General features: G+C 35.0%; 6 protein-coding genes and 1 long non-coding RNA gene across 9 annotated transcripts; 5 read left to right on the plus strand and 2 right to left on the minus strand.

Moving 5' to 3' along the window:
* Positions 1-3088: 3088 nt before the first annotated feature.
* On the minus strand, positions 3089-4393 carry LOC104792911 (LOB domain-containing protein 15-like). Its single transcript, XM_010519173.3, has 3 exons — positions 4255-4393; positions 3833-4091; positions 3089-3618 (listed from the first exon to the last, which is right to left on the minus strand). Exons 1-3 carry the CDS (start codon positions 4266-4268, stop codon positions 3211-3213), a joined length of 681 nt encoding a protein of 226 aa, XP_010517475.1. The 5' UTR covers positions 4269-4393; the 3' UTR covers positions 3089-3210.
* On the plus strand, positions 3481-4509 carry LOC147942979 (uncharacterized). The gene is made up of 2 exons (XR_015559877.1): positions 3481-3621; positions 4273-4509. It is a non-coding gene; the product is annotated as an uncharacterized LOC147942979 (long non-coding RNA).
* A 2958-nt stretch (positions 4510-7467) lies between these two features.
* On the minus strand, positions 7468-8380 carry LOC104792912 (uncharacterized). The gene has a single exon (XM_010519174.2). It carries the CDS (start codon positions 8240-8242, stop codon positions 7652-7654), a length of 591 nt encoding a protein of 196 aa, XP_010517476.1. The 5' UTR covers positions 8243-8380; the 3' UTR covers positions 7468-7651.
* Positions 8381-10495: 2115 nt separating this feature from the next.
* On the plus strand, positions 10496-13215 carry LOC104792913 (WEB family protein At2g40480). 3 transcript variants are annotated; one of them, XM_010519176.3, is made up of 2 exons: positions 10496-11463; positions 11754-13215. In XM_010519176.3, exons 1-2 carry the CDS (start codon positions 11194-11196, stop codon positions 13038-13040), a joined length of 1557 nt encoding a protein of 518 aa, XP_010517478.2. In that variant the 5' UTR covers positions 10496-11193; the 3' UTR covers positions 13041-13215. The 3 variants fall into 3 exon arrangements, with proteins under 3 accessions (XP_010517478.2, XP_019102563.2, XP_087310773.1); XM_019247018.2 differs by having other exon boundaries at positions 10955-11463; positions 11739-13215; XM_087454647.1 differs by having other exon boundaries at positions 11329-11463; positions 11700-13215.
* Positions 13216-13399: 184 nt separating this feature from the next.
* Positions 13400-15681, plus strand: LOC104792914 (uroporphyrinogen decarboxylase 2, chloroplastic). The gene is made up of 6 exons (XM_010519177.3): positions 13400-13626; positions 14076-14200; positions 14302-14412; positions 14521-14709; positions 14785-14910; positions 15006-15681. The coding sequence occupies exons 1-6, from the start codon at positions 13518-13520 to the stop codon at positions 15531-15533; spliced, it is 1188 nt and encodes a 395-aa protein (XP_010517479.1). The 5' UTR covers positions 13400-13517; the 3' UTR covers positions 15534-15681.
* A 703-nt stretch (positions 15682-16384) lies between these two features.
* Positions 16385-17515, plus strand: LOC104792915 (mitogen-activated protein kinase kinase kinase 20-like). The gene has a single exon (XM_010519178.3). The coding sequence runs from the start codon at positions 16475-16477 to the stop codon at positions 17360-17362; it is 888 nt and encodes a 295-aa protein (XP_010517480.2). The 5' UTR covers positions 16385-16474; the 3' UTR covers positions 17363-17515.
* A 1290-nt stretch (positions 17516-18805) lies between these two features.
* On the plus strand, positions 18806-20254 carry LOC147942980 (small ribosomal subunit protein eS26y-like). The gene is made up of 5 exons (XM_087454648.1): positions 18806-18938; positions 19045-19137; positions 19243-19327; positions 19427-19560; positions 20019-20254. The coding sequence occupies exons 1-5, from the start codon at positions 18936-18938 to the stop codon at positions 20097-20099; spliced, it is 396 nt and encodes a 131-aa protein (XP_087310774.1). The 5' UTR covers positions 18806-18935; the 3' UTR covers positions 20100-20254.
* Positions 20255-21006: the final 752 nt, after the last annotated feature.

The following is a 21006-nucleotide window of genomic DNA, read 5'->3' on the forward strand; positions in this document are numbered from 1 at the left end:
ATACCTTTTTAGTGTTTCTGAATTTGTTGTAACTGTATGTTAATGCAATAATTAAGTCTTTGTTAATGAGAGAGAGGTTTGTTAATGAGAGTTTATAAACCTTGTAGTTGTTGCAAGCTGACTCTGTGGTGGGAAGAGGCAAAGCTGGAGCAAGGATTTGAGAAGAGTGATTAGTACGAGGTTATTCGCCGAATATTCTAGAAACTCTGCAAGATAGAGAGGAGTGATCTCCACAATGATCATAGTTCAGGCCCATAAGACCATGAGTAAAGTACAAGATAAATCTCCACAAGTTAAGTGTAAGAGTAATATAAAGAAATAGGAGTAAGTAGCAGGTTGAAGTATCAGAAGATAAAACTATGTTTGAAAAACTAGCAAAGCTAAGGCTTACAAAGTAAGTTAATTAATGCTTGACTGGACGTGATGATATGAACAAGAGCATGATAGTAGCAAACTGACAAACAAACAGACACCACAAAGACTTGAAATTATATTAATATGAAAGAAGAAGGTTCTTAACACACTATTGTCTTCTTGACTCGTGCAACAATATTTCATCTTATCGAAGATATATCACAAATTCAATATTGGCACTTAGCAAAGAGAAGGAACACCTGAAGTAGTTCTGCGCTCTAAGTGTAAACTCATACTGTTAATAAAAGGAATATGTACTTACTTCTACAGTTCTACTGAATGTTTATCACACTATCAATCAAACACAAAAAGAAAAAAAAAACTATCAAACTTACACATCCTTTATTGGCTATTGGCTATTGGTAATATGATAACTATTTGACTGTAATATGACATAGATTATTAAATTCCATACTACTATAATCGATTGATTGGTATTGTCAAGATTTTTTTATTCATGTTCTCTTTTTTTATATATAATTTGTTCCATCTTTATTTTCTTGACAAAAATTATGAAAAATATTTAAACACACGTACTTTCAGAAGATCATTGATGTTAATTGGAAAAACAAAAGAAAAGAAACAGCGTTTTCTCTCACTCCGAAAGAAAAAGAGAGTTAAGAGAAAGAAGCTTCTCAGTTTAACAAAACAATTCGATTTTATAATAAAGTTATCTACGTGCTCAGTTTGTTATTTTTTCTGGTATTTCCTGATCTTTTTTTTTGTTTGTTCTTTCAATTTTGTAAAAAATAAATTGGGTACTTAAGTCCCAAGTTAGTTAGATGAAAAGAAAAATTGTTTGATTAAAATAACAAAAAAAAAATGATGCAACAAATAATAACTAAAATACAAAAACAAAAAATTACCATTGACCATGATAATTTTTTTTATTAATTATAATAGGGCAATTCTCATAAATACAACTAAAATATGATTTTTCCAAAAATTACCACTTTTAGTTTTATTTTCCAAAAAAACCACTAAAATGAGTTTTTTTTTTCAAAAATACCACAAAATTAAACTAAAGTTTTATATTCAAAACTAAACCCTAAATCTTAAACACTAAATCCTACACTCTAAACGCTATTCATTAAATCTAAATTAGTCAACCAAACCTAGAAAAATAAATTTCACATAATAAAATTTCATTTTTTTGTGTTTGTGACATTTTAGGAAAAAAGATGTTGTGGTATTTTTGAAAGAAAAATTTGCAATTTTGTATTTTTTGGGGAAAAAACTTAAAATGTGGCATTTTGAGAAATTTCTCATTATAATATTTGATTCCAAACAACATAAAACAAATATTATTTTAAAAAAATACAAAAACATATATATGAAAACAACCCGCGGTGTAGCGCGGGTACTAACCTAGTATGCTTAAACATTCGAGAATTCACATGATGTTGATTGGAAGTTGACGGCCTTCTGACCTTAAGATTCAACCAATGATATAAATATCTCGAGCAAGTTAACTTTAATTAAGACTCTTGTGTTTTTCCCCTATCTAAAAAAACAACAAAAAATGCACTAAGGCCAAATGGAAGATATGTAAGTACCAAGTGGAATAGACGAATAGTATATGTTCCCTTCGGAAAAGGGATAAGTTAAGTACCATAGGATGAAGCAACGGTGACATTGGACCAAACCCAAAACATCACATCGTTTATAAGGATTCTATCTTTGACCCTAGATAAAAAGCCTTCCAACCACAAAAGCTATAGTCAATGGTCTTCAAATTACAGTTTAGGTTTATATAGGATTGGTTTTTTTAATATGACTTTTGAGTCCGACCTTTTTTGCCTAGAGTTCTATAAACGAATTCAACCAGTTTGGAAAAAAATTCCTACATCAGGATATTTTACAAACTTACAATTTGTGAGAACGGCCGTAAAAACAAGTGTATTTCACGTTTTCAAAGTAGTAAAGCGGATTGGTTCCTCTATCGAGATTTGAATTTGTAAAATTGAAATTGACAACAACAAAATAAAAATAAAAAATTATAGTAACATACAACGGGCAGAAAAGATGTCAAAAATTATGTCTTTAATTGATTCCATTCTACATATTTACCACCAATTATGAAATATCCTTAATGAAAGAATCTTATTAATGAATTTAATTAAAGACTCCAAAATATGTCGTTGTGTTTATAATAAACTAATTGATGGTAAAAAAAAAATCTAACTGATGTTTCAGTTTGGTTTATGTATTTTTGTCAAACATTTAATTTTCAAATTGATTATTTTCTAAAATTAATTTTATTTTGCCATTTTTAAGCTAAACACATCCCTAGCCAACATTGTTTGCATGAATCTGGTCAGCAGTAAGCTGGATTGATTAATTCGATACGCTAAGGAAACCCCAAAAAAAAAAAAATTAAACTAACTAAATGAAATTAATGGTAATAATACACAGCTGACACTTCAACCAACCAATAAACACTATACACACGTATCTGCAGATCCAAAGCCAGCTATATCACACAAAATTTGGTGCAAGTAGCTCTTTTATAGACTTAAGTAAACATTATGTTGCTTGGGCTCTAGAATAACCCAAAAAAAGAGGAAGAAACTCACTTTAGTAAGCATGACTCAATATTAATTAATTTAATTTAAGCTACTCCAAATATAAATGCATCATAGATTCATTTAATTTAATTTAATCAATGACAGGCTTTTTAAAACCAACCTTCTTCCTTCTCATATATTTATTTAATTTAATTAATCATCGGATCACAAAATTATCGAAATAAATTATATGTATTTGTGTGTGTTTGTAGAATGATACAAATAAATTTTAACCGAAGTAGGAGTTGTTCTCACTTTCAATGTCGCCGTATTCTAAGGCTCTTGTGGTTGGTTGAGAGAAAACACAAGACGAAGGAGGAGGAGGAGGATGAGCCGCGTTAGGTTGCGGTGGAGTTGACGGTCTTTGTGGTGGTGGTGCAATGACGGAGACGCCACCGGAGTTGTGATATCCGGCGACTTGGGAGTTAGAAGGTACGATCAAAGTGGCGACAGCTTCTCGTTGCTTGTACTTGAGAATCTCGGATCGTACGGCTGTGAGCTCGGATTGTAAAGCTTGGACTTGTTGTTGTAGAGCTGAGATTGCTCCCATGCATCCGTACACCGGATCTCTTAGCCTCACGTTTGCTTCATACACAAGGCTATTCGCCGCGTCTGCTCTCTGGCTCTCAGGCACTTCCTGGTTAGTTTGAAATTGTATCACATTATGAGAATTTTACTAAAAAGCATTATTATTTTATCTTAATTAGTTATTTTATAGCAAAATAAGACTAGTAAGAATTAATCAGCTTAAGACCTCTGGATTATTCATACGTACGTGTTCCAAGTTCTTATTATATGCATGTTCAAATTAAGACTATGTATGAGTTTTGAAATGGTTATTAGTTTATTACCATTAGCATCTTGGAGACGTTGCTAGCCCCAAAAACTTTGTGGACGGATGCGAACTTATGAGGCTCGTGTGGGGAAAAATATGGCGAAAAAGGACATTCTTGAGCGCACCTACGGCGCAAAAGCTTGCAGGCAGCACAAGGAGTAATGGTGTTGAGGGTTCCGGGAGGACCCGACATTGGTCTTCTAATTCCTGCCATATGATGTGGCCAAGCATCTGCTTCTCTTTTGATCTTCTTCCCTATCTCTTCAAATCTCTCCCTAATTAACACAACGAATTGAGAAGAGCTTTAGTATTCAATAATAGCATGAAGATCTATAAGATTACAAGGTCGATATCAACCATATCCACCAGTTGAGCGAAAAAAATATAATCATTGTGAAGAGAAAAAAAAGGTTCACTAAGGAGATGTTCACGTTTTACCTTTCTCTTGACATTCAGGCATGCTACCAGCGGATCGAAAAAAGGAGAAAGAAACAAAAAGAGAAATATTAAAGTCAAGTGACTCTTAAAGAGGGTGTGAAGGAAGATAGCCAAGGAAGGCTTTAAAGGCAAGTAAAATACCAAGTGTAAGATTTAGTGATCACGATGTATATACATATATTGTATGTACGAGTGTATGCATGTGTCTATATATATATAGAAAGATGAGCTAGCTTATAATAGAACTTTCTTATATATGGAGATGAAAACAGGATTTGGTAGCTCGAGAAGTAGAACAGTCTCTCTTTTAACATGAAAACAACTGAAGATATCTAGTTAGTAAAGACTGGAAAGCTGTATTCACTGCTTCAGCACGTGAGCTGTGAGAGTTTTTAATCTATATTTTTGACTCTACGAATCTGACCACACATAACTATACTGGTATACATATGTATGTAGTCACTCATATTCATCGGTCAGGCAACAACAGATGGATTTTGGGCTTAATGCCTACTTTTAATGTTTTTATTTTCCCATGACCGCATGTGGACTTTTGCTTCACATTTATAGCACACATTTTTTTTTCTTTTTTTCTTAGCGTGTAAATTAGATAAATTATAAATTCTACAGATCATATTTCTGAAAATCACACGAATGGACCGCTGAGTAGTTTACTATAGGTTATAGCTAAATAGTTTTAACTAAGGTTTATAATAGTAAAAAGTTGGTGAAAGATTCAGAGAAGATATTTTTAGATGTATACTTCTCTAAAAAGAGTGAATGAGAATGATAGTTTGATGATTTTTGACATGTTAGTATTTCTTGTCCAAATCAAGAAACCTCATCATCTTTATATGGGCTATCTTTATGTTTGTTCATTAATTATATATATTTAGATTGTTATTCTGAACTTGAGTAACATATATATATATATATATAATCATATTTAATTAAAATATTTGCATACGAATCGACTATAATTGTACGTACGCATGTATAAATAAGGTATGAATTTTGTACATTTTCTTTGTATTTATAATTCATATATAGGAGAATGAATATGCAAAGAATAAACTTGGTGACTAGTTTCACCATCAATTAACATGTGAATCATAAAATTAATGTTCCTTTAACTGCAATAATCAACAGCTATCAACTTTAGGTCCATATACGGTCTCTAGGGTCACTGTTTGTAGATGGGAACAAAATAGTTCTTTGAAGCGTAAACCATGAACAAAGAACACACGTACTACTATCTCTCCTTTTATTTCGAAAAAAGTTTCTTAGATTTCGGATGTGAGGAAGAAGATACAGAGCGGTGTTCTATCAAAGTGGGTGGTAAAAAGAGGGTAATATTGTTGTAATTATATTATACATTAGAATAATTAGTATTCAACTCCAAACTCAATTCAAAATCGAATAGAAAGAAGAAGATTGCTTATACTCTAAGAAAGCTCTGGAGTTGTATGTATTCTTGTTTGACCCGTATTTGTAGCCTAAATCGTCGCCCCGTTGTTCTCTCTTCGTCTTTGTACTTGATATAAAATTCTAATTAGTTTGAGTTAGCAGATAAAACTATTTAATAATGAAGAAAAATACGAATAAATCTCTAGAATTAATAAAACTGAGTAAAGGTGTCTTTTGAATTCAGGTAAAGAATGTATGATATATATATATATATATATATATATATATATATTCACAATTCATTTTGAAGGTTTAAACCTGAGTTAAATGTGAGAACTGTAATCCGTCTAAGATTTAGGTCATGAATGTTTAGCTAAACCTTAAATAAGGTTAAAGGTATCTCATTTTTTCGTTTCTTGTAGGAAAAAAAAAGAGTTAAAACTTTTTCCCAACTTAGAAGTTGACATGGACGATGACACGATGGACCCAATCTCTTGGGACTTTTATTGGGCTATTATTTCGTAAACCTTTGCTTCCTTCACAAATGTAAGTTTTAGTTACTATATGGTTGGGTTATGTTGAACTAGGGTTTAGGGATCTAAACATCATTTTACGTATATAATTAAATTCTCTTTACGTAAATGAAATTTCTAGGGACGGGGAAAGAAAAATACAATATGATGCTAATAAATAACAAATTCAGTTGGTAATAATTTGATAGTCTCTGTGATTCAAAAGAAAAATTACAGTATATATTTCAAAAATCATTAGTAGTAAGTAGTAACCATAATAGCCAAAGATTTTATTTTCTAAAGAAAACAAAATATGCAAGCCTTAATTACTCCTACCAACTAATTTTCCTTAGTTATTTTCTGCCACCAACTCCTATGCCCCTTCAATGAATGATGACACTTAAAGACTTCACGAATTAGATGATCCATCACAATTTTAACCACGTGCGCACGAGTGGTCATCATGGCTGTCAATAATTGTTCTTCTTGTTAAAAATTTACTTCACTGTTTTCTTACAGCTTACAGTGAATCCGTTATTTCAAAGATCCTTGTCCCAAATAGATTTCGTACATCCGACAATTCTTTCCTTTTATGGTAAAGAGATATACCCATGGTTCGTAAGCTTGGGAACGTCATCTTTTTTTTCTTCCAGTAACCACCTGAAGATTTAGGGCATATTAAAATTTTTGAGTTTTCACACCCAAAAAGTTGCATATTCTAAGGAAAATCTTCTTTTTAGGAAAATCACTTCAAAGTTATTAAATGTCATACCTGCACATCTTCTTGAACATCTATTAACTACTACCCGTCTTTATTTCTCCTCTATATTTATGAAGGATAAATTTTAATTTTAAATTTAACATCTTTAAAAATGGGTCAAAGATAGTGACAACAGATATACGCATTCATTTATCGTGGTAGACTGGTGGTAGTCTTGTTTATCCTTTTGTTTATCATCTGTATTTTTCTGTTTTGATGGTTAAAAATTCTGTTTGTATTTTGGTTTACTAGAACTCTTAGTTCTTATTATTTTCAAATTCAAGTTTAAACTAGAAAGTGGAATAACACGAATAAACGAGACAAAAAAATAATAATACTACAGAATAGAGCCCATAAATGCTGGCACATGGTCAGTTAAATCCCCCACATATCTTCGTGTAGAGTTTAGATAAAGTTTGTCTTTGACTAATCATAATTTAAAGTTAAAATTTTAAATTCAAAACAAAATAATTTCACAATCGATCATTAGAATTTTAAGCGTACTAAAAAGAAGAGAGAGAGCAACCAAAGATAAATCTAAACATGACAAACTTTTTGTTAAGCATTGAACAATGAACACAATCAAACACTAATATATGTGTTCAAAGAGGCGAAAGCCAAAACATACAAAAAAAAAAATGGATCTTAAACCTCAAGATCCTGTTTTTTTTTTTTTTAAATGACAACAATCGAAATAAGAAGAACATGGAATAAACTGTTACATCAATCTAAGATCTTTACGACTAGATCCATGGCTAAGAACAGAACACAAAGCTCTCTTCACACTTCCCATAGATGAACTAAACCCTCTTTTATAAGTACACAATGTTGACGTCGGAGACGACGACCTAATCTCTTCCTCGTCATCCTCCTTAGCATAAGATCTCGAGCAAGAAAGGTAACATTTTTTGGGACGATGCTCTGTTTTAGACGGAGGAGACGAAGAAGAGTACGAAGAGGAAGAAGATGAAGACGTAGACGACCAAGAAAACGAATGACGCGACACGTGACGTGACAACAGAGTCTTCACGAATCGAGTTTGTTTCGTTCTCGATTTACTCTGTTTGTTCCCGGAGGAGGAGGAGGAGTAGTACGAAGGAGGTGGCGTTAACGGTGGAAGACGAAACGATTCCGAGTAAAGAGGGTGTTTTGGTGTCCCTGGCCGTGTCTCCCATAAAAACGGCACGGAGGCTCCGCCGTAGTAATAGATTCTTGACGATGAATTGACCTGAGAGCTCTCCTTTACGATAACCTTTGAAGATTTGACGCCATTTGTGTTGTCTTCTGATCTTTCTGACATTGTCTTCATTTAATGCTCTTCTGCACACAACCAAAAACTTCACTTTCTCTGGATAATGTCTTCGAGTCAGCAGCTTTTTATCAGAATTAAACCTAAAATGAAGAAAAAAAAAGATAATGCTAGATCCGAAGACGGCGAAGCTTCTTCAGATATGAAAAGAAGAGACAAAGGCGCATCTATTTTTGGAAAAGTGATGCTTTGTTACTGTAAGAGAAGTTTGCGGAAGAATTAAAGGATCTCTCTTATTTCTTTTTGCATGGAGTGTGTAAGCACATGTCATGTGCTTATTATTTTAATCTGTTTTCCTCTTTTGTATTTTCTGTATTATTTTTGTATTTTGGTAAAACTTCACATGGATGCATATGGCATATATATAAGATACTCGCAAATAATTGTAGAGGGCCAAGAAAATGGTTAGATAATAAATGAGTGGGGCGATAATATTGTTCAATGTGTACACGACTTAAATGTTATAATACTACACGAATTCTGAATTCAGATAATTTGTTGACAAGAAAAAAAAAACTTACTCGTACATATACTCATAATAACATAGGATTCGATTGAACCTAGAAATCAAGTGAACTCATGTGGTAGCTACGAACTCCTTGCAAGTTAAATCAACTAAATAATCAGATTAATTAAAAACCCTTGTCACTATTAATTTCGTTTGGACAAAAAATATAAAAACGTGTGGTATATACAAAAGAGAGGAGGTTGCGAGGTGGGATAGATGTGGACCGTTGGATGTACAGTTGAGTCGTATTTAATAAAATAGGAGATGCGTTATCGTGGTCCATTGTCTCGTACTGAGATTTTTCTTTAATTCGATAGAGAAAAGAAGACAAAGTTAGTTAGAAAAATATAAGGCTAAGCTCATTCCTATTTAATTCATACATCCACCTATATACATGACGTGTATATATCAAAAATTATTTAAATCAGCGGTCCAGACTTAGGCCGGTTCCAAGAAAAAAAAAAAGACAACTGATTAGGCAGTTCTATGCATTTTTTTACCGGTTTTGGACTAGGTTATGAAGAACAGTCACTTTAGATAGTCTAGGCTATAGCGACGGCTGATTATGCATTCTAGATGGTAAAAACTAGAGAGATTAAACGGTTTAACAACATTTACTATACTTGTAATCAGCTCGTATTAAAAACATTAACTACACATATTACGTATTACTGATGCATTATAGTTAGAAATGGTCTGAAGATATTACGTATTAATTATCTATGCATTTTAGTTTGAAGATAATTTATATGTTTGAAGATAATACATATGTTAGAAAATTTCCGTAGATATATTATTTACTTTACATGCACATGGTTTATGGTTAATATATATAAACCATAGGTTATAGGTAAAAGAGTTATAATAGTTGTGGTTTGTGAATACAATTAAATTTACTAATGCATTACAATTTACAACTAGTCTACTACCATGGACTCGTTGCTCTATGTATCATGGTTGGTAAGTTCTTTCTAAGGTCCGGATTTGGCTTCCACTTGGTTCATAATTGATTCCGGTTTGGTTTTCTAAGTAAACAATTATAAAAGAAGAAAAAAAAAGCATAACAAAATTTAGATCGATAAATTAAGTTTGGAAGTTTGGTTTGCTGCAGTTTCGTGCTAGCTTTCGCTATTCGTCGTCACATCTAGGCTCTAGCTTTTTGATTTTGTTGTTTTTTTAAAGCCAGTGTACTACTACTATATTTGGCACGTACGTGTAGCATCTTCATCCATTAGTTTGTCTAAGATAATTTTATATTCCCAAATAATTAATAACAAATATGTTAAACCAAGATATGGTTTAATCCCCACAAAATCAATTCAATAAAAGTTAAAAACCGAGGTACGTTGTAATGAGTTCGTTCCGGACTTGATTGCTGCCACTAATCATGGTTGATTTTATATATATGGTTTGAGATATAGAATCAGACAAAATAAAATAATGGATGCAATGCAAGGTTCCACTTAATTATATGCGGAAGTGACCACCATAAACAAAAAAAAAACAAAAAAAAGAAAGAGAAATCATAAACATAGAGAAAGATAAGGTGGTTGTGATTATTATTATGCGTACCAAAAATCAATATAACAATTATTCTTCCTCATTTAATTTACCAGATAATGTCAATTTTATTGGTTCTAATATTTATTTTTCACCAATGATAATAACTTCACCAATAATATGGAAAATAGATACTATTTGATGACATTATTTAATATGATTCTATTTATACTTTCATGATAAGAAAAAGGATCACTAAAAATTTTCATTCTTCTTTTTTTTTTTGGTAAACTTTTTAAATGTAGTTGATTACTTGTTTAATTTGTTTTTTTCTAAAATAATTAAAACACAACAAAAAAGTATGGGCTTATGGCCCATTAATTACTTCCTAATCGAAAAAGGAAAATAAAAACATCGTGAGAACAAAAGATCCGTGGGGTGGGATCAAGCGTCGGCAGCATAAACGTCGTCGTTAGATTGGTTTGGTCCCTGCAATAGTGCAAATCTCTTTGCCTTTAGATAAAAGCTAAACAGAGGAAAGAAACTGCAATTCCCAATATCTTTTGACTTTTTTTATCCGCGTTACCTCCGCAATCAACGGCCCAAATTTAAGTGATCAGTCAAGTAGTCAACCATCCCATACAACCGTTCTCACGTGAACCTTGCTTCACAACATAAATAAGAACTCGCCACGTAATCATCTCGTTAAGATCACTCTCTCTTCTTTACACTCTCCGAGTGGTGGGTGGTGTAGTGCAGTGGTGGTGGTGTGACTCTGTAACGAGAAAAGCACAATCATTTCGATACCTTCTTCAAAAAGCTCTTTTGCTTTTCTTTTTTTTTTTTTCTTTCTCTCTTTTGTAATTTCATTAATTATGATTACTGAAAAGGCCTTCTCTTTAAATCCTTTTACCAAAACAATTCATTGTTCTTTGTGTTGGCGATGGCAGAGGAGGAGCAGCAGCATCAACATTATCCTGTGGCCGAGGCGGTTCCGGGTACGCCTGGGATCCATCAGGTGATGATCCAACCCGGGTCTGAGAGTTTCGGGTTCTGTGTTGATCCCGTTGGTGTTTCCAGTGTACCTGGGATTAGGAGAGTGGGGTTGAGAGCTGAAATAGATACGTCTCCTCCGTTCGGGTCAGTTCAGGAGGCTGTAACTCGATTCGGTGGTCGTGGCTCTTGGGTTCCTTTCAAGCTTGAAGACAGTTTCGTAAGTTTTGTTCTTTTCTCAGTTTCTTACATACAAACACAATTTGATCCGTTGATTGTGACCATTGTCCATTGTTCTTTAGTTTTTTTTTTTTTTTTTTTTTAAATCAAAGTTGAGTAAAGTTTCATGATTTCTGTAAAATCATGTCAAATTGAGTAGCATTTCATGACTTCTGTGCTATTGAGTTGCATTTTGTTAATTCAAATTGAGCAAATGTTCTAATATTGTTTGTGCAGTTGGATTAAGAGTTGAGATACGGTTTTCATATTTGTTAGTTTGTCAATGTTCAGAATGGAGAATTTGACATAAAGAGAATGGAAGAGCATGCAGCGGAGCTAGAGAAGGATCTGATAGTCAAAGAGCTGGAGACTCTGGATGTTTTAGAAGCGCTTGGATCGACTAAAAGGATCGTTGAAGATTTAAAGCGGCAGCTTCAGCAAGAAGCCTTGAGATGCACTGAACATCTCAGTTCAGACATCAAAGAGATGAACGATGAGCATTGCCATCACAATCCCATGTCATCTCCTGATCTGATCTTAATGGAACTGAAGCAAGCCAAGATGAATCTTGGTAAAACCATGAATGATCTTGTAGTGATCCAATCATCTGTGGAGTCTCTCAATAAGAAAATGAAAGAAGAGAAACATTTCCTTGAGAAGACACGGGCGAAGCTAACGTATGGGTTTGGAGGACCGTTATCTCTAGCTGAGGAGCTGAGTCGGATCAAGGTAAAACCACAGGTTGTTGTAGATGAGCCACTAAGGGAACGGGTTAAGATGGTTGCTGCTGAAACAGATGAAACGGGTTTAAACCAGCAGAACAAGAACTGTCTGAGAACTGCAGAGATGAGACTAGTTGCTGCTAGAAAAATGGAAGAAGCTGCAAGAGCAGCTGAAGCACTTGCGTTAGCTGAAATAACAATGTTATCATCCAACGGTGAAAGCCAAGACGATGATTCAGATTTTTGCTTTCCAGAGCCTCCAAGATCTCCGGTAACACCTAGAGGACTAAGGTTCGATAATAATGACTTTGATAATAGCACAAGCAGAGGGGTTTTGAAGAAGCTTGAGGAAGCTACTGAAGGGGTTAAACAAAGCAAACAAGCTTTAGAAGCTGCGTTAAACAGAGTAGAGATTGCTAACGTGAAGCAACTTGCAGCTGAAAATGCTTTCCGCGGCTGGACAAAAGGCGATAAGTTTACACCTTTGAATCATCATACACGACGCTCCTTCTTCAGCCATTTGAACAAGCACCATGAGCCGCAGCATGACAATATACCAAAGCCAGTGTTAAAGTCTAATGTCTCAATGCGCGATGTTCTAAGACGTAAGCAAGTTCCAAAGGAAGAAGACGTTGTTGTTCCTGAGAGGCAGAGCCATGAAGGACAAATCCCTAGGCGAAATGCGAATTTGAGCCAAATGTTGAAGGAACTGAAACAAGATGTAAAGTTTTCGGCACGAGCAGAGAAAGAGGAGGTACATGAAGAGAAACAGTATGTCACACAGAGGAGAAAGTTTGGTTTTATACACATAACACTTCCATTGCAGAAGCAGAGCAAGAAAAAATCAAGTCTTTAAAAAACAAAAACACCTTCCACTATTTCTATTTTTTTAGTCCTTAATTATTTGTTTGTAATTGGTTTTTTTTTTTTAATTTTGGTTTGATGTTGTGTGTGATTGCTTTTACATGTCTTTATATTTGTTGTTTTTCAGAAAAATAAACATACAATGAAAGAAAACATTATGGTTTGAACTTTGAATCTAATTAAATCTTCTTTATACGAAATTGTAGATTTGGAGTTGATAAGTGAAACCGAACCAATTTTAACCAAGACGGTAAGAATAAACCAAATAATGACGTGGCATACATGGTTGCTGACTAGACAATATTGAGTCCACGTCAGCAGATCTCTCTTATCATCAAAATTTTTCTATCTTCTTCTTCGTTGAAAGAGAAGATGTTAAGATCTCAAAGCAGAGTATAACAACACCTTGACCTCGCGCTAGAAAGAAGCCTTCTTTGTGCTTTTCTTTATCTCGGAGATCTAAAAAAAAATGTCAATCCTACAAGTCTCTACTTCATCTCTTTCTTCGTCTACTCTTCTCTCCATCTCTCCCAGAAAATCACCCAAGTCTTCTCGGTTAATTCGTTGTTCCGTCGAGGGTACTTATCTCTAATACCCTCAATTTTGATTCATTGTGATGAACTTGATGGTGATTTAATAATATCTGGGTTCTTCTAAAGTTACGAAATTTTCCACAAAAATTTATCTCTTTTCGACTAATTGGGAAGCGAATTGGGTCTTTCTTGTAGTACTTGAATTGATTGTTTTGATTACTCTGTTATGCATTTACAAGACGGTTTCAATGGTAATCTGGTAAAAATTTAGGATTTGCGAGTTTGTTCTGCATAAGCTGATACAGTGGTGCTTCTTTGTTTCAAATATATGATCCTCTCGTGCTTTTTCGAAGTAAAGTACATTGCTTGATACATTGGGTTGTTATTAGTTTATCCTAAATTAAGTCTGATCATGGAATGTGCAGAAGCTTATGGATTGTGTAATATCGTCTTTAATCTTTATTGCTTAATGGGATTTAAATTCCTTTGTGTAGGAACCACTGTAACCGAGCGTAAACTCTCGGCGACCAGTGAGCCTCTTCTTCTGAGAGCTGTTAAAGGTGAAGTTGTTGATAGACCTCCGGTTTGGCTTATGAGGCAAGCTGGGAGGTACATGAAGGCAAGCTTTACAAAACTCATATTGTGATTTTCCTTTTTTTTTGCCTTTCCGAAGTTGTGTATGTCCTGACTCCTGAGTGTTTGATTAATTTGATGAAACAGAGTTATCAAACTCTCTGTGAGAAATATCCTTCTTTCCGAGATAGATCAGAGAATGCGGATCTCGTGGTTGAAATTTCTCTGCAGCCATGGAAGGTGTTTAAGCCAGATGGGGTGAGTTAGTTACTTCTTCCTTTTTTCTCCATTTCATTTGGTGTTTTTACTTTATATGATCTCTCAAGTTGACGACATGTCTGTTTCTTTTCAAAATGTATGGAAAAGGTGATTTTGTTCTCAGACATTCTCACTCCATTGTCTGGAATGAACATACCTTTCGACATTGTTAAAGGAAAAGGTCCTATCATCTTCAACCCGCCGCAGTCAGCTGCTGATGTTGCTCAAGTTAGGGAGTTCATACCAGAGGAATCTGTTCCATATGTTGGAGAAGCACTCAAAAGATTAAGAAATGAGGTACTAATAGTGTGATTATTGAAGGCTGAAGCAACAAAATACTCTCTTAAACTGAAGAATATGATTTTGTTTCAGGTGGGAAATGAGTCCGCGGTTCTTGGTTTTGTTGGAGCTCCATTTACTCTCTCTTCTTATGTAATCGAAGGTGGCTCATCTAAAAACTTCACACAGATAAAAAAATTAGCTTTTTCTCAACCCAAGGTGAGTCTGTAAAAGCTTATAAAGCAATTGTAGAACTGGAAAACTTGGTATATATCTCAGAGATTGAAAGTGTTTTTTTTTTTCTTTCTCCTCAGGTTCTACATGCTTTGCTCCAGAAGTTCACAACCTCGATGATCACTTACATACGTTATCAAGCGGATAGTGGAGCTCAAGCTGTGCAAATATTTGACTCTTGGGCTACCGAGCTTAGCCCGGTGGATTTTGAGCAGTTTAGCTTACCTTATCTTAAACAGATTGTGGAAGCTGTGAAACAAACTCACCCGAACCTACCTCTCATACTGTATGCAAGTGGATCAGGAGGTCTGCTTGAGAGACTGGCTAGGACCGGTGTTGATGTTGTGAGCTTGGACTGGACTGTGGACATGGCTGAAGGAAGAGACAGGCTAGGAAGAGACATAGCGGTTCAAGGAAACGTGGATCCGGGAGTTCTGTTCGGATCGAAAGAATTAATTACAAGCCGGATTCATGATACTGTGAAGAAAGCTGGGAGAGATAAACACATTCTCAACTTGGGACATGGTATCAAAGTTGGAACCCCTGAAGAGAACGTTGCACACTTCTTTGAGGTTGCACAAGGAATTAGATATTACGAGAAAGAGTGAAGACTATGCTTTGTTCTTCACTTCGGCTTTCATCTCTTCTTTTTTTTTCATTTGAGATGTGTATTTTTATATTTTAACTGTAATTTTTTTTTTGTAGACTACATGGAAGAGAATAGTGATTAGCGTGCAATAGATATTGATTCATATATGTAGGCTTTGTGACCTTTGTCTTCCAAAGTTGTTCGAGAATGATCTAATAAGCTTGTGACTAAACAAAGCAAAGGAGGTGTTACAGAAAGCCAAAAATACACCCAAATACATCCCTAAACCCTTAAACAAGCAGTGAAACAGAGCATTTTGCTATTTGGTTATGATATGATCATATGACTAGTGAGCGCCTTGTGATTGTTCGTTTGGTTATGGTTATGAATAAAATTTTGCACTCCTTTATTACACCTAAATAATTAATGCATGATTTTGGTATTAACATGCAACAAATAACAGCTGTCAGATTTTGTAAGGAAAAAGATAAATGAAATTAAAGATAATAGGAAAAAACGAGCAATATGATAGAGAAAAGGAAAAATTTTATTTTTAAAAATGGAAACAGTGACTTTACAAAAAGAGAAATAGGAAAATTGAAGCCATGTAATACAAAAATTGGTGATCAAATTTATATCAAAATGAAAAATCAAAAGAAAAAATATATGTATAGTAAAAACTTATTAAATGTATCTATATTGTATCTAAATATTAACCTTAGTATTTATTTCAATATTAAAGCTAGGATTGGATGATAATTAAACACTAAATACAATTTATTTTAATATGATTTCGCAATTGGAAAAAAGGAAAAGATGGCATAGTTCCAATTGAAAACAAACCCACCACCACGTTTATAAATAGTATGAGTGGTGATCGATCACACATTTGTTACTCAGATCACAAAAAACAGAGAAAACCCTAAAGAGTATCGAATACGTAAGAGCTTTACTTTGACGATGGAGCAAATTTGCAGAGATGATGATTGGACTGTGGACAAGTCTTCGCTGACAACAATCTCTTTTCTTGGCTGCGGAAGCTTCGGTTGCGTCTCTCTTGAGAAGGACTCCAACTCCAGACTTTGGGCGAAGAAGTCATCGCCTATGCATCTCAGAAACATTCTCGACAAGGAGCTCAGGATCATGCATCGTTTCCGCGATCATCCTCGCATCGTCAATGCCTCAAACACTCTTCACTTCCAAACCAAACCCTACGAATGCTACGCGATCTATATGGAGTACGCCTCCCAAGGTAACCTCCATAAGATGATCTACGGTTCCCGCAGGAGATCAGAGCCGATACCTGAGTCTTTGGTCCGACGTGCGGCTCGTATGATCCTAGAAGGGCTCGTGGCTCTTCACTCCCATGGTTACGTTCACTTCGACCTCAAGCCATCCAATATTCTCCTCTTCCCTTCGACAACTCCCGGAGAGCCGTGGGATCTCAAGCTTGCTGATTTCGGTTCATCCAAGGAACCTGATTTCGATTATGATTACATGTCCATTGGTACGGCTCAGTATCTGCCACCAGAGTCTTTTGAGCCAAACGGACTAATCATCCATCCAAACCTTGATGTATATGCTCTAGGGTGTGTGGTTTATGAGATGTTTGGGGCAATAGCTATCCAAGAGATATTTGATGAATTTTACGAGTGGAAGTTGCGTGGTCGAGATATCTCTCCGGAGGCTAGAGATTTCGTGTGGCGGTGCTTTGACATTCATCCACGCAGGTCCACCGCAGCTGAGCTCTTGAACCATCCTTTCATTACAGGAAGATCGATCACTGAAGCGGACAAGGAGATATATAGCTCGTCGATTCCAAGTCTCTCGAAACTTCTCTTGGCATGAGATGATCCTGCATATTTCCATATTGTATCGAATAATATATTCATATTTAGTGTTAACAAAATTCAAGTCTTCTCTAATATTGCTCTCTCGATCCATTAATTCAGATTTGTTTCTGCTAGTGCTAGATTATATCTATCGATATATCTTCTTCTATTTTGTTACGAGTACGTTTTATTTTGTTGGAAAAAAGTAACTGTGATTGTGTTGGAAATTAAAAGCAACAAAAAGAAAAACTACCCATGCTCTTAGTAAACTCCAACACTAACCCATCATCTGGCTCTCCTCATGCTCTTAGTAAACGCCAACACTACTTAGTAAACACCAACGATTTTCATCCTACTACTGCATTAGTAAACGCCAACACTACCCTATCATCTGGCTCTCCTCATGCTCTGCAAATTGTCTCTAAGAATGTAGAAATTAAACTACTCCTATATATAGTCTTCCAAAGTGATGTTACACAAGCTACTACCATCACTTTCTCCAATCGTCATTGAAGCTTTAGTGTCCTCTTCTCCAGCCATGGTAACCGTCCCGACACTCCCCCAAATTCGGTTTCATTGGTAAATGAGACTGTGAGGGATATAGTGTCTTAGTAAGCAATCAATTTGGTGCCTTCGACATGGGAGTATATGGTTACGAGATGGATGATGAATCCTCTCAAAGGACCCGGGGAATAAGGACAATCAAGCCTACTCAAAGAGCCCAAGAAATGCAATGGACTACTATAGGAGAGGGTAGTATGTTGGGAATCTCAAAACAACAAATATTCAATCTCTATTACGATAGATAGGTGAGCTAAAACTGATATAGCTCATGAAGGAGCTTTATTGTGCGAGAAAACTAAGAGAAAGAGACTTGAGGTTGTCACCAAGATCCAAATGATTCTGTGATTGATCTTTTATAAAAGATTAAGAAGAGAGTTACCAGAAGAGGCAACTCTTAAAGATATCTTTCTTTTTAACACTAGATAAGTTAATATATGAAATCTATCTTGATGAAAACCCTAAACACATGGGCTAATGGGCTTTTTTATTGAAACTAATTGGATTTTTAATGTGTGCTCTAATACGGTAAACTTGGTCGTGGTGGCTGAGGTGGTCGTTCCTAAAGTCGCCAGAGGCTTATTTTTCGAGCTTTCAATTTTTTTTTTTTTTTTTCTAGATTCTACTTTATATGATTTACTCTCTCTATTTTCAGAAACTATATGATCATTCATATCATTGTAACTCTTTTTTATGCGTTGAAATATCATAAAAAAACAAGAAAAAGAAAACAAAAGAAAAACAAAGAAGAAGAAGAAGAAGAAGAAGATACATGACAATGAGCTTTGGAGTAGGACCAAAATTAGAGTTACACTCGAGACTCGAGAGTTTTACTTAACTGTAAGTGTGAGTGGTTTACTTTAAAGCAAGAGAAAATAAAGCGTAAGCCCAGTATATGTTCAAAGCCCACTATATTTTGAGGCCCAAAAAGTAACAATAAAGAGATCAAATCTGAAATTAGTCGAGGAGATCGATGAGTAAACCCTAGGAGGCAGACACACACAGGAGAACAGAGGAAACAGCCGAAGATGGTACTACTCATCGTCTTCTTCGATCTCTCTCTTTGTTTTCGCTTTTTAGATTTACAATCAAGACAGATTCAGTATTGATGGTTTTTATTGTTGTGTTGTGTTGCAGACTTTCAAGCGTAGGAACGGTGGAAGGAACAAGCACAACAGAGGTCACGTTAACCCAATCAGATGCTCCAACTGTGGCAAATGTTGCCCCAAGGTACTCTCTTACACTACCTTTGCTTCTCCATCTCCATTAGTAAAAGAAGCATTCCTATGTGGAGATTTTGATTTGATCTTGTTGGTGAATATAACATTGGATTAGGACAAGGCCATTAAGAGGTTCATTGTGAGGAACATTGTGGAGCAGGCTGCTATTAGAGATGTTCAGGAAGCCAGTGTCTACGATGGTATCCTAATCCTTTTCATTACATTTCCCTATAAAGTTTTGATTTTTTTGGACTGCATTTTGCTGAGATTTGTAACTCTTGATTGAATATGTATTGTAGGATACACCTTACCTAAGCTATATGCAAAGACTCAGTACTGTGTCTCTTGTGCTATCCACTCTCATGTCGTTAGAGTTCGTTCCCGCACCAACCGTAGGGTCCGAACTCCTCCACCCCGTTTTGTCAGACGCAAGGTAATCCTCTCTCTCTCTCTCTCTCTCTCTTTCTTCAACTCAATGATCCTTGATAGTTTTAAGCTTCATTTCTCGTTCTTTGGTTAAAAGCTTACTGCATTTGTGTTAGGATCAGAAATGTGCAACTTGTCTCTGAGTACGAAGATTGTTTGAAGTAAATCTGGTTACTAAAGACTTGTATTGTACAACGTGTAGTTTTGAATCTTGCATTACCAAATTTTGTTTATGTGCGTTAAGATTATCTTAAGATTCTTGTCACCATTTGAACTATAATACTGTAGTTGTTTCAAAATTATTTTCTGAAAGTTGTCTTTTGAGGTGGATTAAGCATGCTACTACTACCTTCACTAGTTCTTAACAAATCTGCTTTCAGTGAGACTATTCTGTTCTATCTATTTCTGTTTGAATGACTTGCTCTTATACTGACTGAATGGTTATTTCACATTTATGATCATCAGGATGATGCTCCCAAGCCTGGACAGCCAGGACAGCCCCCTCGTCCTGCTGGTCCTGGAGCTGCAGCTGCACCCCGTGTCTGAAGTCTGCAGGCAGTGCTCTCTCTTGTTTTCTTATATGTTCTAGTTGTTGCGTTTTTGAGGATGTTTCTCTCTGGTTCAAGTTATATCACTATGTCGATCGTGAATCCTGTCAAACTATTTCAGTAGTTGATTCAACTTCGTTTTTGGCACCTCTATATCCCGAGTTTTGCAATCTGCTTTTCTAGTTTAACTTGATGCTCAATGCTTTGTTTGCATTTCATTATCCTAAAAATCTAGTGGATGCCGAATTTGATTATTGAGAATGTGTTTTGATTTATACAGCTAACTAAATCTTCTTGTGACGTTTGTGGAAAGCTTGTTCTTCAGTACAGTACAGATTTGAGATTTCACTAAAAAAAGGTCGGGGTTAAATCAAATACCCTTCGTTTTGAGGCCAAGCCTGCTTGTATCCTTATAGGATAGCTATGGGCCTATGATATCGGATGCGGCCTGGACCTAACCCACTAAATTCTTATATTTACGACTTTTTTGTTGTTGTTGTTGACACCTGACAGCCTTATATTTCCGACTTGAGAAAATCTGAATAAAACTTCACATATTTTTTGGATAAATCACATTGTATAATATATGTTTCTAGGACATTAGCTGCATGTATTCTGGAAATATTAGGTAATCCTAATTCAAAAAGGTAAATTATCGTATCAATATCATTATTTATGGTATTCTATCTAGCCTTTTTTGTTAATAGGAAAAATATATAAACGTTATTTGGAAATCTATATAAAGTTTAAAACATATCTGTAGTAATTTAGTTTTAGTTACCAAAACTTTGAGAGTTACTCACAAGCAACTAACATACTATTAACATTAGAAAATCTGGGCTTACAAAGTTATAACTTTTGCTTTTATCTTTAGCATTGGACATTTTTATTTAAAATTAAAAATT

The sequence above is a fragment of the Camelina sativa genome, chromosome 6 (assembly GCF_030686135.1).
Source record: "Camelina sativa cultivar CO46 ecotype springtype chromosome 6, ASM3068613v1".
NCBI lineage: Eukaryota > Viridiplantae > Streptophyta > Magnoliopsida > Brassicales > Brassicaceae > Camelina > Camelina sativa.

What these genes read in the sequence shown, in the direction of transcription:
- LOC104792911 (XM_010519173.3), bottom strand. An exon ending in ACGTCTCCAAGATGCTAATG is followed by an intron (nt 3,619 to 3,832) that starts GTAATAAACTAA and finishes CAAACTAACCAG; the next exon opens with GAAGTGCCTGAGAGCCAGAG.
- LOC104792912 (XM_010519174.2), bottom strand. Translation starts at nt 8,242, where the DNA reads ATGAAGACAATGTCAGAAAGATCAGAAGACAACACAAATGGCGTCAAA.
- LOC104792913 (XM_019247018.2), top strand. Translation starts at nt 11,194, where the DNA reads ATGGCAGAGGAGGAGCAGCAGCATCAACATTATCCTGTGGCCGAGGCG. An exon ending in TCAAGCTTGAAGACAGTTTC is followed by an intron (nt 11,464 to 11,738) that starts GTAAGTTTTGTT and finishes CATATTTGTTAG; the next exon opens with TTTGTCAATGTTCAGAATGG.
- LOC104792914 (XM_010519177.3), top strand. Translation starts at nt 13,518, where the DNA reads ATGTCAATCCTACAAGTCTCTACTTCATCTCTTTCTTCGTCTACTCTT. An exon ending in AATTCGTTGTTCCGTCGAGG is followed by an intron (nt 13,627 to 14,075) that starts GTACTTATCTCT and finishes TCCTTTGTGTAG; the next exon opens with GAACCACTGTAACCGAGCGT. An exon ending in TAGCTTTTTCTCAACCCAAG is followed by an intron (nt 14,911 to 15,005) that starts GTGAGTCTGTAA and finishes CTTTCTCCTCAG; the next exon opens with GTTCTACATGCTTTGCTCCA.
- LOC104792915 (XM_010519178.3), top strand. Translation starts at nt 16,475, where the DNA reads ATGGAGCAAATTTGCAGAGATGATGATTGGACTGTGGACAAGTCTTCG.
- LOC147942980 (XM_087454648.1), top strand. An exon ending in GTGGCAAATGTTGCCCCAAG is followed by an intron (nt 19,138 to 19,242) that starts GTACTCTCTTAC and finishes ACATTGGATTAG; the next exon opens with GACAAGGCCATTAAGAGGTT. An exon ending in GGAAGCCAGTGTCTACGATG is followed by an intron (nt 19,328 to 19,426) that starts GTATCCTAATCC and finishes TATGTATTGTAG; the next exon opens with GATACACCTTACCTAAGCTA.